General features: G+C 33.7%; 1 protein-coding gene across 2 annotated transcripts in view; it reads left to right on the top strand.

The window, feature by feature from the left end:
- The window catches only part of SLC12A2 (solute carrier family 12 member 2), a 99,751-nt gene extending 82,978 nt beyond the window's left edge, over positions 1–16,773 (top strand). Inside the window, exons 19-27 of one of the 2 annotated variants that reach the window (XM_008141366.3) lie at positions 781–860; positions 3,640–3,765; positions 6,520–6,567; positions 7,954–8,076; positions 9,691–9,802; positions 11,417–11,503; positions 13,832–13,967; positions 14,266–14,333; positions 16,374–16,773. In XM_008141366.3, coding sequence (XP_008139588.2) covers positions 781–860; positions 3,640–3,765; positions 6,520–6,567; positions 7,954–8,076; positions 9,691–9,802; positions 11,417–11,503; positions 13,832–13,967; positions 14,266–14,333; positions 16,374–16,509 — 916 coding nt within the window. In that variant the 3' untranslated portion in view covers positions 16,510–16,773. Of the gene's footprint in view, positions 1–780; positions 861–3,639; positions 3,766–6,519; positions 6,568–7,953; positions 8,077–9,690; positions 9,803–11,416; positions 11,504–13,831; positions 13,968–14,265; positions 14,334–16,373 lie in introns of those variants that run through there. The other variant, XR_008555794.1, reaches the window with a different exon arrangement.
- Positions 16,774–18,247: the final 1,474 nt, after the last annotated feature.

The raw sequence follows: 18,247 nt of genomic DNA, 5'->3' as shown, positions 1-18,247 counted from the left end.
ACGGTGTCCTGGCTAATTTGCATATTCCTCTATTATTATATAGGATATAGGATTGTAAGCCAGAATTCTTCCTAGTGTAAGCTGATTGGCCCTAAATGGAACAACCTAAGTTTTGCAATTTGGAATTTTTTTAGATCTGAAGAGAACTTGGGTTTATGTGATTTATGGTATTAACAAAATTTATAGAATTTAAGTCTGGTTTAGAGTTGTGTACAAAGGTTTAATGTATATTATGTATGTATGGGATGCTCCCATGTGTGTTTAAAAAAATCAAAATGACTTTGAATACATGTCTGCAAATGCATATAAAATCTTAGGAATACTTTTTAAAACTAGTTTTGTAAAAATTTTTAAATTACTTAAAAATACCCTTTCTCCTTTGAGAAATGATCCCTTCATTCTTTACAATCTGATCTCATTCTCAGTAATAAAATCCATCTTTGTCTTCATGTATTTCTCTTGACTTTAGGGGTGTAAGTTTAAATTAAATAATGGTTTGACTCCATAATTTTAGCTTGTTTCTGATAGGATAAAAATAGTTACTGCTTTAAATAGCTGCTTTAGGTAGATTATCAGTATTATAAAGATCTTCATGTAAAGGCATTACAGAAAAAGGGAAAAGGAATGGTATAATATTTGAAACTATCTTGGCTCACACCATAATATTTTAAGCATATTAAAGAATCAGACATTTAAAACTGAAAGTAATTTTAAAGATCTTCAATTATTGCCTTCATTTTAGAGAGGAGGGACATTTATTTTTTCTTTTTCCTATTATAGTGATGCTTTTGACATACAATATGGAGTAGTGGTTATTCGCCTAAAAGAGGGTCTGGATATATCTCATCTTCAAGGACAAGGTAAATATTTTTTGAAATAATCTTTTTATTTTACATATATAAATTACTTCGTTAGAAAATTATAAGTCTTACAAGTCCTTCAGTAATTTTAATATTTATCATCTGTTGTGTTATGTACTTAGTGATGGCATTTTAAGATCAGATCTGGCCCAGCCAGTGTGGCTCAGTGATTGAGTCAACCCATGAACCAGGAAGTCATGGTTCAGTTCCTGTCAGAGCAAATGCCTGGGTTGTGGGCTTGATCTCCAGTAGGGGGCATGCAGAATACAGCTAATTGATTATTCTTATCAGTGATATTTCTGTCTCTCCCATTCCCTTAATGTCTCAGAAATCAATAAAAATATATTAAAAAAACAAAAAAAAGGTTACATGTTTGGCTCCACCAAAGTTTGTGCTTTTTCATTCATTATACTAACTTGTATGATGGCTAGTGATTAGAGAATAAAATTCAATCCAATCATCAGTTTAAGAGAAACAAACACTGGTAATGATTCTAAATTGGCCAAATTTGTAAAAATACCCTATATAATAAAGCTCTAATATGCAAATCGACCGAACAGCAGAACGACCGGTCGCTATGACGCGCACTGACCACCAGGGGGCAGACACTCAATGCAGGATCTGGCCCCTGGTGGTCAGTGTGCTCCCATAGGGGGAGCACTGCTCAGCTAGAAGCTGGGCTCACGGTTTGTGAGTGCAGTGGCAGCGCTAAGGACCCCTTGGGTGATGTCCAACTGTCAGCTTAGGCCCACTCCTAGGTTGAGGGACCCTTTCCTCCCCCCAACCAGTGCACGATGTCATGCACTGGGCCTCTAGTATAATACATAAAATAGTTGAAGTAAAATAAAATTGAGTGCTAAATTCTTTGACATGTTCATGTTTATTATGCAAGTGATGCTTTATATATAGAGGCACATTAATAGTGAAAAACTAAAGTTTGTGATAAAATTTACTCTATCTCTAAAAAAGACCCTAGAAATAATTTTTAAATCATTTTATTCTGAAATAATTATAGATACACAAGAAATTATAAAAAATAGTAGAGAGGTCCTATGTACCCTTCATTCAGTTTCTCCCAATGGTAACATTTTACATATCTGTAGTTCTATACATGCACACACGTGTACTTTGTGCTATGTATCACATATTTTGATTAATGTAACCAGCACCATAATCAAGATACAGAACTGTTCCATCACCACAAAGATCTCCCTTGTTCTACCCCTATATAGCTTTCACCATACTCTTCCTCTCTCCCCATCCTTAAACTGACACTCATCAATCTCTTCTCCAACAATATAATTTTCAAAGCATTTAAAAAACAAACCATTTTTTAAAAAGTGAAAATTGAAACCAGTTATGGTATAATATTAGCTTTTGCAAACTTTTAAAAAACTATGGAAAATTCCATAGCCTCTAATGACTTAAAAATATATTAAATGCTTAAGAAAATTTGCATACCTAATATTTTACTATTAGAATCATCCAAATTAGCTAAAGCCTAAATAGCTGAGAGATATATGGTAAACTTTTGTCATCTATTCATAACCATAATTTAAACTGTTTTATTCTTCCCACTCCCTCCACCATTTTAAGGGTATTGTGCATTCCAGAAAGGAATGTTTTAAGATCTTTATCCATATAACACAAAAGTATGGCTTGCTGAAAATGCACTTTCTTACTCTAGAGTAGGCCTTGCAAAGTACTATTTTAATTCTCACTTGCTCAGAGTTATTTAGGTTTAGGGGATCTATTAACTCTGCATAATTATTTGTAGTGTTCCTTTTCATTCAAAAATATCAGTTTAGCCAATAAATTTCATAATTCTATAATTTACTGAGATTTTTAATATGATTGGAACTTGAAAGTATTTTTATGTGTTTACAATCATGAAAATTGTTTTGAAATTCTTGTTATTCATCATTAGGATTTGAAGACAGGGATTTGATTTAGCACAAGGATTAAAGAACAGAGTCATATCTGTTTTAGAAATCCCAGCTTTTTTTCTAAGTAGTTTTGTAGTCTGGGCAAATGTATTGACATCCAAGCCTCAGTTTTCTCATCTGTTAAAACATAATTACTTCATAGGGTCATTGTGAAGATTAAAAAGGAGGTAAGGCCTGTGAAGCTTTTAGCAGTGCCTGCACGGAAACTCACATAGTTTCTATTGTTATTTCTCTTAATGCACAAATCAGTGATGAGGATTATGGATAGATGATCAAATTCATATTATGTTTGTCTTCATGATAAATATTTTTATGGTGGAAGTTAAATGTTTCCTAACTCTTCCCCCCAAAAAAAAACAGAAAGTGAAGAAATGGTACTTTTACCATAAGTTTGGGAAAGGACTCTATTCCCTAGTTTGGCTTTGTAGTTATGGGTGTAATTTTTCAGTATTGTCTGTCACCTTACATATATATGAACATCTGTCACATTTTACATTTTTTACTTGTGTAAATGACTTTGAGAGTAGAGTTGATTCACATTTCATACATCATTCTTTTATCTAACAGATTCTTGTGTTTCATGAATCTCACTCATTACTGATTCCCCAGCACCTTATTCAGATGTCTGACACTTAGTTGTGGCTCAAGATATTGAAGTGAAGTCTTTTCAAAACAGATTAGCACATTTGTTTACATCAGAAATCATTAATTACAAACTTATTTTATAATAAACTTTGCTTGAAATGGTCATTCAATTGATATTATACCATGATGTTTTCCTTAATGGTTAAAATAAGGTTTAGATAATATTTTAAATACTTTCATATCTACAGAAGAATTATTGTCATCACAAGAGAAATCTCCTGGAGTCAAGGATGTGGTACTAAGCATGGAGTATAGTAAGAAATCAGATTTAGATACTTCCAAACCATCTGGTGAAAAAACCATTACACATAAAGGTAATTTTTATTCAAACAAGAAATTTCATTAATGGTAATGTTTTAATTTGGGGGAGAAATGGGTTTATTACATAACATAGTTAATAAGGTAACCTGTCCTCAAATTTTTACTTTTCATTTCTAGTTGCTCAAAATTTATGGCTTTCAAAACTATCTACAAAATAATTAATTTTTAAGGTATTAAAGTAGACCACAGAACAGAAACTATACCAATTAATTACCTACTAATATGCTCTTGTATGTTTTTATTTATACTTGCTTTAAAGAAAATACTTTAATTTGAAGCATTGGTTAAATCTGAACTGGAAAAGAAATGTAATTTTAGAGCGATGTACATATTATAAGCACATGATAATATTGAAAGAAATTAAGTTTATATAATTAATTAACCTTTTTTTATTCTTTTTAGTAAATCAAGGTATTTAAATGCCAGGGCTTTTATTTATGTGCTGAGATATTCAGAATATTCTACTTCTGCATCTGAAGTTTAGGTAAAACAATGAAACAAAAAATCAAGTACAATTTTTTTAATTTAGTCTTTCTGAAGAAACAAGCTATTTGTATTTGGGTGCTAAACTATTCAGCCATAATTACAGACATAATACCACTGGTATCTCATGTGATCTAAGCCACAAAACGATTTCCAGGTTTCATGAGACTTTCAGATAATTTCATCCACCAATCTATATGACATGTTTATGAGAAGGAAAGAGAGATGACTTCCAAATCTTACTCTCCCACCCTCACTCTCCTACCTCTGTTTAGTTTAGTATCTCCATCTGTCCTATTCCCAATTGACATGCAACAAGAAAAATCTGCACTGTAAATCATCAAACCATATCATATTTTTTATTTCTGTAAAATAATTGCCATTCTTTGTCTGAAATTGATAACATTGGATAGCTCCTGTCTCAGAAAATTGATCATTTCTAGATTATTTAGAAGCATCAATGTTGCTTTTTATTTCTTTCCTCATTTATCTGTTTGCTTAGAGTAATGGTAGTTGACAGCTTAGTTGAGGCCCATTGTCCCTTTCAGTTCTTTGCTGGCTTGATTATACTTGTTTCTGTTTCATCTCAAAACTCTTATAAACTGATTATGACAGCACTCTTCTTATGTTTCTGCATTTATGTTTAATTTAGGTATTCAGTCTTTCATTTCCTCTTACTTTTCATTTGTCCTTTTCTCTTGCCTAAAACAAATCCTTTCCTTTACAGAATCTGTTAGAAATTAATAAATAAAACTATGATGGAAGGTGAAGAAGTAATATTTATCAAGCATCTACTTTGTGCCTTCCACAATTTAGTAGATATTATTCATACATTAGCTCATTAATGTGTCATAATCTTATGAATCATCATTTTTATGAAGTAGGACACTGGGTCAGTATATTTCTATTTATCTTGTTATAAAAATGTAAATAATTTTAATTTAGTTTAAATCAGTGTCAATATTTCCTTGAAATTTCTGAGCTCTTTGAAATGAATACAGAATGTCCATAGTTATATTTATAAATGTTTTTTATCTTCAAAGACAGATAATATCAAATATCTATAGGAACAATAATATTTAATACTAAAAATTAAAATAATTGAAATGTTTCCTGTTTCATAACAGGCATAAGAAATTAGCATTCAAAAATAGCATGAATATTTTTGTGTTTGTTTTTCTATTTTGCCAGTTATTTTCAAAATTAGCATAGAAATCATAGAAAAGTTTATACAGTTTTAAAAGTCTTCAGAATTATGAACATTCTGGTATGGTTATTATATAGTTATAGATATTTGATATTTCTGCCTTGATTACTGAGTATTCAAAAGAACAAAAAGAGCACCCTTTTATTTTGTGCTAAGCACTGACTTAAGTGCATTAATGTTTGCAATATAATAACATTAAGAGGTAGGTATTGTTCATCCTCTTTACTACTGAGGAAAGTGAGGGGTTAAGTCACAGCCAGGAAAGGGGTCAGTGGTAATACTAGAATGCTGGGAGTCTGGCGCAAGAGCCCACTGCAGTGTACTCTTCCCTGTCCAGGTTGGGAGTTTTATATGTTATATGCCTTAAACAAATAATGCAAGCTTATATTAAAAAAAAAAAAAAAAATAGATAGATTAGGAAAACTGTTAACTCCAGCAAGACATTTATAGGTATTTAAATGTAAACAGACAAATATATGCAGACATACCTGCATATGCATATATACAACTTTATGTAATTGGAAAAAACCACTCCTATATAACCTGGCATTTTATATAAACCAAGAAACTCTGGCTGATCAAATTCTTTAATATTTCAAATGGCAAATGATTTGTACAATTACCAAATATCCCTTAAGTGTTTCTAAAATTACTTTTCAGTCATTTGCATAATGATTAAAGCTTATGTGTTATCTGGAACGTCAATTTTTTAATGCCATATTTCTACTCTATTAGCCATAGTTCAGCATCTTGTCACCTGATTTCAGGCATGAAAGTTTAAAAGTTTAAAAATTCTGCTAAAGTTTTGGTCAGTTGTAGAGGAATACAATTTTAGGGGTGAGTGTTAATCAGTAGCCCCGTTGGAGAGATCTAAAATGTTTGCTTTTTTAAATCCTGAATACTCAGTGCAGAATATATTGATCTTCAGTCTTGATTATTTTTCAGACTGTTTCTTCATACTATGTTTTGTTTATAAATGTGCTCTATTTACCTTTTCATTATTTTATTAATATAAAGGCAATTAACTTATATTTTGTGTTTTTTAAACATAATCTAGATGAGGAAGAGGATGGCAAGACTCCAACTCAACCACTGTTGAAAAAAGGCAGGCATTTTTCATCATTTTATTTTAATCCCTTTTTCATACTATTAACTCTTTATCTCCAACCTTATTATTTTTTTATCTTAGTTTTTATTTTCATGGTGAGGTGATGTTACAGTTATTTATTTAATGCAGATTAGAAAAATTATCATTAGTCTAATTAAAGAGTTAAATCATCCCAGGAAAAGGTGATTTATCAAATACAAATTCTTTTAAGTCATTATAGCATTTCTGAAATATTCAAACCCTGAAAGTCAGTATTAATTTTTTAATTTTAACTGCATGGTTTAGATGATAAGTAGAGACACTGAAATAGGTTTATTTACAGTGTCACTGCATTCTTTACCATCAGTGGTACCCAGCCAAGTCCTTAATTTTGATACTAATATATTTTTCATTTCAAAAATTACAATATTTCTCACAGTCCTGCTGCGTTTGGGAGATACAGTCATGTCAACGTACATGAATTTTATGAGAAGGAGATAGAGGTGAGAGTTATGGAGCAGTGTGGTTTGGTAGCCATATTACTTCATCATGCAAATCATTCGTCATGTTTGCATACATCGTGGCAGCATGAAAAGTGAATGATAGGCATTCTGCAAAAGTGGTCAGATTTCCTCCTGTGGATTTCTGCTTTAAAAATTTGGTCTAGAAGTTTCATAATAGTCATTTGCTTACTCACAGAGCCAGTGTTGATTTCTTTTTTTAATTTACTGGGAATATAAATGGGAACTCCCTTGGTATATTGCTCTTTCCACTTGTAGCATATGGGTGCCCTTCCAGGGAGTTCCCACCATCTTTCTGTGGTTCAACGAAAGATGTGATGGTTATGTGGCTTTATAATTGGGTATCACATATTAAGGGGACAAATGCTAGATAAAAATGAGAGAGTTTTTCCTTAGACTAAGGTTTCACTGTGATAATTGTAAGACTGTACTGGTATGTCTTCCACTTCTGTCTTTCATATTCAAAAAAATTTTTTGAGCTTTAAATTATTTAGTAACTCGATTACAAAAGAAATATATTCATAGAAAAGGCATAAACTTAATTTGCCCAGTTAGCCTAAAACTTCTTTTTAAAAATCAAAATCCAGCAGTTAGTTATAATTTCCTTGATTGATATTTATGATTCTTTTATTCAGAATGCTTCAAAATACTGGAAATTAGGCAAGATGATCTGAATGAGTTTAACTTTGTGAAGATGTGTTTATCTTTAGCCATCTTAAACATATGTTTAAGTTATAAACAATTGAAAGCCTATGATTGATACCATATCCTACTACATGCGAAATAAACGTTTGAATATATGAAAGTTAGGAAACTAAAGGAATTCAGCAAAAGGGACTTTAATATTTAGCTTCCTTACATCTTTTCCTGCTTAATCCTTTAGAATCCAAAGGCCCTGCTGTGCCTTTAAATGTAGCTGACCAAAAGCTTCTTGAAGCTAGTACGCAGTTTCAGAAAAAACAAGGAAAGAATACTATTGATGTCTGGTGGCTTTTTGATGATGGAGGTAAGGTTGTTAATACATTTTTTTTAACAGTTTTAAATTTACTGAAGTTGTGGGAATAGTACTAAATAGGCATGTATTCCTCACTCATAGACCACATTTCAGTTTAGCCAACATTCTCAAAAGCAACAGGATTAATTTCAGAATCAGGTGTTGCACTTAGTTGTCATATCTCTTCATTGTCCTTCAATTTGGGAGTTGCTAGGTCTTTCCTTGAGCTTCATGACCTTAATATTTAAAAAAGTATTACAGACCAAATATTTTGTAGAATGTCACTTAATTTGGGGTGCTATTTGATGTTTCACCATAATTCAAGTTATGTAATTTTAGCAGAAATATCACAAGTGATGCTGTGCTCTTCTGTCTATATCTCATCAGGTAGCACATGATGTTGCTTTGTCTCATCACGGGTGAAGTTAGCTTTAACTATGGAGTAAGGTGGTTTTCACCAGGGTTATACACTGAAGAGTTACTGGTTTTCCCCTTTTATAATTACAGGTATTTGGGGGATGAAGAGTTACTTTGAGACTATGTAAATATACCATTGTTTCTGCAACTTTTACCACCATCTTTAGCATCCATTGATATTTCTGCCTGAATTTATTGTTGTGGTGTGTTTGTGGTTGCCCGATGATAATTTTCCAGTCCTATTATTTCTTCCCATGGATTCCTATTTTATTCAATGGGATATAATTTGTCATTCTCATTATTTGTTTTGATATTCAAATTGTCCCAGATTTCCTGTTTAGTCTGACTGCTATGTCCATGTGGCATGTCCCAACCACTCTTTGTTTTCTAATACAGTAAGAAGTTCCAGGCTCACTTTTGTACTTCCCCACAGCATCCATTGAACCACCCTTTATCTAAGGAGCCCTGATTTCTTTTAGTGGAGAGTGGTATTGAGGAACAAAAAACAGGGCATTAGATGTGCTCGTTGGTATTAGGGTATCACTGCTCCCAGGCCCTCTCAGTGGACAGATCTATGAAGTCTACACTAATAAAAGAGTAAGATGCAAATTGACCATACCTTTGCGACACCCACCAGCCAATCAGGAGTTGGTATGCAAATTAACCCAACAAAGATGGAAGGTTAATTTGCATACACAGGCCCCCAGACGCTCCGGGCCAGAGTGAAGGTGGTGCCGGCAGCCAGGGGAAGGAAGGTCCATTCTTGCACGAATATTCATTCATCGGGCCTCTAGTACACACATAAGTGTCTGTAGGTATACTTATAGGCTGAAAACTAATTCCAGCCCAACACTGCAGGATTCAATCCAGCTTCTCCCTCTATGTTTTTCATTTTAGTGACAAATGTTGCTCCCATTAGCTTCGGCAAATATTCTCATTCCTCCCTCTTCCTGTGTGGGACTAATCTCCCAACTCTGCCAGGCCACAATCCCATTTCACTGACTTCCTCTCATGGGCTCTGACTCCACTGGGTCTCCCTCCTAGTTCAGCCCCGCCTATGGCCTTATAACTGAATCAAGGAAGGACAGAAAGAAAATTTTAGTTTTACAGAATAGTTATACACATGTTTTTACAGACTAAATTGAATTAAAAGTTTTTAATTAAGAAATTAGCACTTACTATATGATTTATTATATTTTTATGATTTAGGTTTGACCTTATTGATACCTTACCTTCTGACTACCAAGAAAAAGTGGAAAGATTGTAAGATCAGAGTATTCATTGGTGGGAAAATAAACAGAATAGACCATGACCGGAGAGCGTAAGTCTACTTTAAATTGAAGGGCATTTATCTAGCAATACTTTATTATTACTATATAGATTAGGTAGAATAATCCATAGGCAATCCATAAGATGTCAGTTATGTTGCTCTGTTCTATGCTGAAGCTGAAAATTCTCAAATAAACCATCTTTAATTTTAATTTAGCCTTTATGTTTAAGTCGTGGATTGTTTTACTGATATGTAATATTTTTTAATATATTGACATTTTAGAAAGTGTTAATATTTATGGCATTAAAGTGTTAAGCAGCTCTTTTTTTAAAATCGGGGGAGAGTGTACAGCCATTGTCATCCACTCCCTGTCCTTGTTGTCACAGTTCTGGTTCTGGTTTCGGTGCTTCTCTAAGTGCCTGTGGTGTCTCTGACTGTTTGCATATATTTTGCACATTGCTCCCAATTTCAGGTTTGGAAAGCAGAGCTTGATCTCATGATTCCTCTGCCCAAAATGTTTTATGACTTTTTCTCTGTAACATACCATAGAAGGTCTATGCTAAATGTGGCAATCAAAGTTCTTATAACCTGTCCTCCTATCCCCTATTGTTATCTCCTGATCCCCCAATTATGCCTTATACTTCAATTTACATTTCTGTGCCTGCCTTAAAAATGCAGATGATTTCAGACTTTCACTCCTTTGCCTACTCTCATCTCTCTACTTATTAATAGCTTTGTACTTCTCGGTTAAAATACTTCATCCTTTAAAGTTCAGGACAGTTGCCATCTTCTTTATTACAGCTTCCTTAATTTTCCCCCACTAGTTGTTACATTTCCTTCCTGAATCACAATATACTTGATAACACTCATCACATTCTGGGCTTCTGTTATGTTTATTTTATACCAGAATTCAATTAGGTGTTTATTCATTTCAAATAGTGAATTATGCAAGCAGTAGTAGAAATAACTTAAAAGTTAAACCTGTTTCTCATCTGTTTTCTAATATCTTAATTTAGAAAACTCATTTTATTAAGAATAAAATCCTGTTTTGTTCATTGCTTTGCCTGTTTGTATGTTTCAACTTTTCTATTGTTGCCACCAAGGCTTCATTGCCAGCTCTGCATCCAAAAAGGTATTTACTGAAAAGTCAGAGGCTGTTGGAGCTCCTATCCCATGCCTGTCCAAGTCCACCCCCCACACCTCCCAAATACTGTGAACTTAATCTACTCTCAGTTATAACTTCAGTTTGGTCCAAAAAGTCATATTTGGATCTTTTGAGGTATGCATTCGCCATGGATGGAAGAATAATCCAAAAATAATTAAACAAGTAACTAGTTCTTATTGAAATCCTATACTTAATATAATTCCACTAAAATTAACTTAAAAAATGCTAGTTGTATTCAAATTTCATTATTGATGTCTTTCACTGTCCATTACTGTATGAGATTTAGAAAAAGTAAAATAACAGAAGTCTCTTCTCAGGGCATATTTTACATCTACTTTGTGAATGTACAATGGAAATTAATTCAGATGGGCTTGTTTTGCATGTGATAGGTATTTTTCCTATTAATCATGCTTTTCAGATACACAGATTCAGCTCTAAATAGAATAAAAATATCTATATACAGCCTTCATGTGTCTAAGTGCTATTTATTTTTGTTTTAGGATGGCTACTTTGCTTAGCAAATTCCGGATAGACTTCTCTGATATAATGGTCCTGGGAGATATTAATACTAAACCAAAGAAAGAAAAGTAAGTTATTGAATAAATTACTTTATACAAATTTCTGATACTTTTGGATAACCTACTCAGTCACTCCAGTAACAGATCATTCAACTTAAACTAATATATGGCCTTTTGGCCTGCTATTAGTTACATGTAAAGTCAACTCTTTAAATTTAGCACTGAGAGTTGGCATGCTTGTAGCAGATTTCAGAGTAAGTCTAAAGGCCTTCAATTTTCAGCAAATTCAGTTACCGCTTTATAAGAAATTTCTGAAAACCATTAATACCACAGAAATTCCACATGGTTCTTTAAATTTCCATTGTTTATGCTCACATTCATTATGACCACTCAGTCTCTACTCCACATAGAAATTAGTCACACTGTTTTATTACTAAAATAGAAAAGTCTAAGAATTTGCCTATAATAATTGCATTTACAATTCTCAAGAAGTAAAAGATTTGTGGAATAGTATATCTGAACATGGTAATATTGTGGTTGTTATGATATGTATATTATTGGACAGAATTTTAATAATTCTCAGATAAATGTTGAATAAATGATGAAGCTGGTGTAAAAAATCCAATTTAAAAAAAAAAATAGTGAGATTATACTGTGTAAGGTTGTAATCAGGGAGAGATTTGTTTCCTGTTATAAAACAACTAGAGGCCTGGTGCACGAGATTCATGCACTTGGGGGGGGTGTCTCAGCCCAGCCTGTGCCCTCACGCAGTCCAGGAACCCTCAGTGGATGTCCAACTGATGGCTTAGGCCCGCTCCCCATGGGAGAGGCTCCTGCCACCACCGCTGCACTTGCCAGCTGTGAGCCCAGCTCAGGGCTTATTGCTGAGCGGCGTTCCCCCTGTGGGAGCGCACTGACCACCAGGGGCAGCTCCTGAATTGAGTGTCTGCCCCCTGGTGGTCAGTGTGTGCCATAGTGACCAGTCGTTCCACTGCTTGGGCAATTTGCATATTAGCCTTTTATTATATAGGATAGAAACCAGGTGCTTGTATGAGACATACTTGAAAAGGGTGTTCAAGGACTCAATCCAATGTGTGTGTGGAGGCTTCCCACACCATACAATTCTCAGACAGAAGCAGAGTATCAGAATTCAACTCAATTAGGACACCATCTACCCAAAGATAGAATCAAATTATACAGGTAAAGGGCTCAGCCTCACAAGAACTGCCCTCCACTTAATTTTTTTATTTTTAAAATGTTTTTATTTTCAGAAAAGAAGGGAGAGGTAGAGAGATATAGAAACATCAATGATGAGAGAGAATCATTGATCAGCTACTCCTGCACTCCCCACTCTGGAGATTGAGCCCGTAATCCAGGGGCATATGCCCTGACCGGGAATTGAACCATGATTCCTGGTTCATAGGTCAGAATTCAACCACTGAGCCAGCTAGGCTGTCCTCCACATTAGATTCCAGCCACAAGCACAAGTTGTTACCTATACTTCTGACAGACTAGCTATAAATCAGAGGTTCACATGACTTCCCTCTCCAATTTCAGTTTGCTAGAATGGCTCACAGAACTCAAGAAAACCCATTTACTCACTAGATTACTGATTTATTACAAAGAATACAAATTAACAGTCAGATGAAAGGGATACATTGAGTGAGGTCCCCAACATAGGAGCTTCTGGCCTTGTGGAGCTTGGGCTCAGCAAGGTGGCACCTGGAAGCATTCTGGTCTCCAAAAAGGAGGGTTAAGGATCAAGGAGCTGTACTCCCAGTTTTTCTGAAGCTTCATTACTTAGTCATGATTGACTGAGTTATTGGTCTTTGGCAGTTATACTCAATCTCCAGCACTTTCCTTTTTGTGGGACGTTGCAGGTTTGTGGGGGGAGACAGCTGAAAGATCCAAACCTCTAGTCACAAGGTGGGTTCTCATGGCAACCAGCACCACCCTTGGGTTGGGTCCAAAAGTAGAGGATTAGAATGCTGTTCATGTTCTTTTAATGTCTTTTGTCCTATTATGTATTTTTGGGTTTAGAGATTAATTCTCCATCTACTTAAATGTTTAGTATCTGCCCTTCCCTCCCTTCAAAATGTTCTAGTATATTTTCTTATACTACTTTTATGTAGTGGTATTTGAACTGGGAAAGGGAAAGCCTTTGAGTGTTTTGAGTAAAGGAATAACACAATTTGACTTATTGCTCAAAGGGGATCATTCTGGCACTGTGGTAAAAATTTACTTCGATTGGGTTGGGGGTTTGGACATAGGAGCAGGGATAGATAAGAGATCAGAGTAGAGGAGAGCACAATAGATGGAAAACAATAACTGCTTATGTTATAATTTTATGTTTCAAGATCTTACTGTTAAATCAGTATTCTTTCTATTGTTTTTAAGTATTATAGCTTTTGATGAAATGATTGAGCCATACAGACTTCATGAAGATGATAAAGAACAAGATATTGCAGATAAAATGAAAGAAGATGAACCATGGCGAATAACAGATAATGAACTTGAACTTTATAAGACCAAGGTATTCCTTTTTTTTCTGCTTACTTTTCATTAACCTTCTATGTGATTTTTAAAAAATATTTAAGACATAAAAGTAAGTATCAAGAACTGCAATTTGTTACAGAAGGAACCAGTTGTGTAAATTAAATCTACTTTAATTTGGATTTATATGTGGGCATTGTAAAGAATAATTTTGGAACTGATTTTTATTATACCAAAATTGATTTTGGTTTCTTTTTTTTCTACTTATAGTTTTATGAACCATGATAGGTTCCAATTTTCAAATGGTCTAGGAATGACTTTGTCTTGTTTCATTTCAGACATACCGGCAGATTAGGTTAAATGAATTATTAAAGGAACATTCAAGCACAGCTAGTATCATTGTCATGTAAGTACTACGTGCACTAAGATTTTATTAGGTATTCATTTTTATGGTAATGCAATTAGGGTTAATTTCTATACAAGTACATATCCATTTAACATCCATAATGACCTAGTAGTTGTAAGAAGGAAAAACAAACTTTTTAAAATACACCTTGCTCTAAGCATATGAGAAGAAATTAAAATAGGAAGAAAGAAAAATCTTAAACTTATATAAATCTAAGTAATTTTTTATTGTATATTTTGGAATTTTCCTTTATCCTTTTCCCACCTTTTAAATGTGTTTAGCTTTGCCATCAACCATATGGGGTATGATGGCCTGAAATTCAAATTTGGACCCCCGCACCTTGGTTCTCAAACTTAATTCATTCCAGAAGCGATTTGTTCGAAAACGGAATCGTTTTTTCCCATTAGAAATAATGTAAGTTAAATTAATCCATTCCAGACCCCAAATGATTCCCTGTTTTAACCTTTTTTATAGTATACAGTGCATGTCTATTGTATTGTTTAGTCTATAAATAAACACTTTATTTTCTTAAATTTATCGAACAAGCCCCCTACTAAAGGAATCAAAATCTTCAGCACTTGTTACAGAGGTGTCTTTCAGGTCAGAACGCTGTATCTTTGCTTGTTCATATATCACTGCCTCCAAAATGCAGTCACTGGCTCACTGCTTTTCCTTTATCCAAATCAACAACAGTTTTTCTACCTCTTCGATTACTTGTGATCATTGCTTCTTTCACAACCTTAGCAACATTAGCAACTCTTGATGGCCTCTTCATGTTTTAAAATTGTGCTAATGTTGATTTCACCAGCAACATAAGCATCCTCTCCTTTGTTGCCTTGAGATGCTTTTTGTCATGTTGAGGTATCAGCATGAAAGGGTTGTCAGGTCAAAAACTGAAGTTTGGTTCTACCACTGAGACATTTTTTCTGTGAACAACTTGGTCAAGAACCAAATTGAGATGGGAGACTTTGAAAAGTGAGGTTTGACTGTAATAAAGTTGCTTGGAGGATTAAATTTTAAAAGTGGTTTCCTGTCTGAATCCCGCCCCAAGTTCCCATACACAAGACTTTACCTATAGACACATTGTCCTGGCAGTGAATATAGCTAACTCTGGCTTTCCTTCCACTGAACCAAGTTAGCTAGATAATAACTTGAACCCAAATCCCCTCAGTCCTGTAGCCTGGGTTCTTAAATGGGTGAGGAAAGCTTAGGCCTTCAAAAACATGCCAAATGATTGAATAAAGTAACACCGAAGGATTGTTTCTGATTAACAATAAACATTTAATACATCAGAAATTGTTAAGTTTTGCCAATAATCATATATCTGTGATGGAAGATGGTAAAACATAGAATCTAGAAACACTATAGAGCAATTGGCCACTACTACTATTATCAACAAATAGAAGTAAAAGCACAGGGAGACAAGATAAAAATGAATATCTAGAAATAATTATGTTTGAATTTTATTTATTTATAGTTTCCACTTTTACATTCAGATGGAGACACCGTTTTCTCTTAAAAGAATTCTATACTTATTGAAGAAGGGGAAATTTAGGGTTTAATGTTAGATACCAAATGGGTTATGCCAGTGGTCGGCAAACTCATTAGTCAACAGAGCCAAATATCAACAGTACAACGATTGAAATTTCTTTTGAGAGCCGAAAACTGACTTCTGCGCATGGGCCACGAAGTTTCAATCACACTGTACATGCGCGCCCGCACGTGGTATTTTGTGGAAGAGCCATACTCAAGGGGCCAAAGAGCCGCATGCGGCTCGCAAGCCGCAGTTTGCCGACCACTGGGTTATGCTATTCGTAGGAAGAAATTTTTAAACATAATTTGTTAGAACTTGAAAAAAATAGTAGTGTTATGGTAGTATAGTAGTTGCTATACTATATGCAGAATTTCCCCACACTTAATATGCTATAACTATAGTAACTTTTAGTTACTATATTGTGACATAATCTAATTTTTATTACATTTTATTCTTCTCAACTTAAATGCATTGCTGAATTTCCTTTTTTTTTTTTTTGATACCAGGAGTCTCCCAGTTGCACGAAAAGGTGCTGTATCCAGTGCTCTCTACATGGCGTGGTTAGAAGCTTTGTCTGAGGACCTGCCACCAATTCTCCTAGTTCGTGGGAATCATCAGAGTGTCCTTACATTCTATTCTTAAACCTTCTACACAGTGGACAGCCCTTCCGACAGTACTTCATTCCCTAGTGAAGTAACTGAAATCTTCAGTGACACATTAACATCACAATGGCGAACTGTGACTTTTCTTTCACTATTTCATTAATTTGAAAGCACACAGGGAAGTTGTTCCATTGACATGTATATGGAGACTTCAGTTTTAGTCAGTAATGTATCTCAATTTTAATGATGATTCCTTGTTGTTGGACTAAAGCTCATGAAGTAAAATTTTCCTTTGCTACTTGAATAGCAATAAAAGTATGTTATTTTCTGATTCATGAAAGGAATACAAAAAGCCTTTAGCCTTGAGGTGCCTTCTGAAAATAACCAAATTTCATCCATATATCCTCTTTTATAAATTTATAGAATGTCAAACTTTGCCTTCAGCTGTTTTATTTCTAGTCTCTTCCACTTTAAAATGGACACTGCTTTTCTTCCATTGACCAGTTAGTGTTGAGTACTGTATGTTTTCTATTATTTTTGTAAAGGTATATGTTAGACATTAAAGGTGAGAGTTAGGGCAAGTTAATGGGGGGAAAAAATGGGAACCAAAAAGTGACCCCAAGTTTAGGTTGTATGAATATGTATAAATGTAGACCTAGGGGGGAAAGGCCCAATAAACCTTTCTTTTTTTTTTTTAACTTCTAAATGGTTCTTATTTGTATCTTCAGTCAATTATTACTAAAATGTTAGGGAAGGTTGGAGATTTATCTAGTACTTCTATATACTGCTGAAAAATTACATAGTCATTCTTTAGACAAATTATATAGTTATTCTTTTGACAGAAATTCTCAAAATCATTTGTATTTATTAAAAGAGTTTTGTCCTAATTTAGAGTTTTCTTTAAATCTAAGAGACTTTTAAGGAATGCTAAAAAATTTTTCTGGAGGAAAATCATTGCCATTTCATAGAATATTTCAAACACTACATGGAATTTCACTATACCATCCTTTATAAATCATTAAAATAATGTTTCATCAAATGGTTAAACGGACCACTGGTTTCTTAGTGAAATGTTTTTAGGCTTAATTCATTCAAATGTCAAGTACACTTAGTCTTAATTAAATACTCAGGTTTGAACAGATTATTCTGAACATTTAAATTTAATCCATTCTTAATACTTTAAAACTTTTGTGTTAAGAAAAACTGCCAGATTGTGCTTTTGAAATGTCTGTTTTGACATCATAGGCTACTAGTACAAATATGACTGTGTATGTACTGTTATTAAAAGCTTTATATACAATTATTAATGTAAAGTTTTTCAGTTTTTATTCAAGGAAGGATTTCCTAAAAACATTTCAAGGGATCTATGTCTACATATATATGTGTTTGTGTGTGTGTGTGTATGTGCATATGTATATACATACACAGATGCATATGTATATATAATGACATTTATGTTGCTGTTTTTTTTTTGCATTTTAAATTATCAAGATTCATTAGATTAAAATGGTTTTGTTTTAGTAAACGTAAGTTCCAAATTAAAGAGAGAGTTTTCTGGAGAACAAAGGTGATTATTTGAAGGGCATGTAATTCACACAGTTATCCTTCAGACAGAAAATGGAGAACATTTAATCTGAAGTACTGTTCAGTGGGTTCATGGTATAAGTTTCAAAGATGAAGACTTTATACAGGTTTTAATAAATCTTGATAGAAATCTATAAAATTACTGTTGTCAACAGTGCAGTATTTTTGCTGCATAAGTATGAACTAAGTTAATA

Source organism: Eptesicus fuscus, chromosome 4, assembly GCF_027574615.1.
Source record: "Eptesicus fuscus isolate TK198812 chromosome 4, DD_ASM_mEF_20220401, whole genome shotgun sequence".
Lineage (NCBI taxonomy): Eukaryota > Metazoa > Chordata > Mammalia > Chiroptera > Vespertilionidae > Eptesicus > Eptesicus fuscus.
The sequence above is the reverse complement of the archived record's forward strand: the minus strand, read 5'-3'. Positions and strand labels throughout refer to the sequence as shown.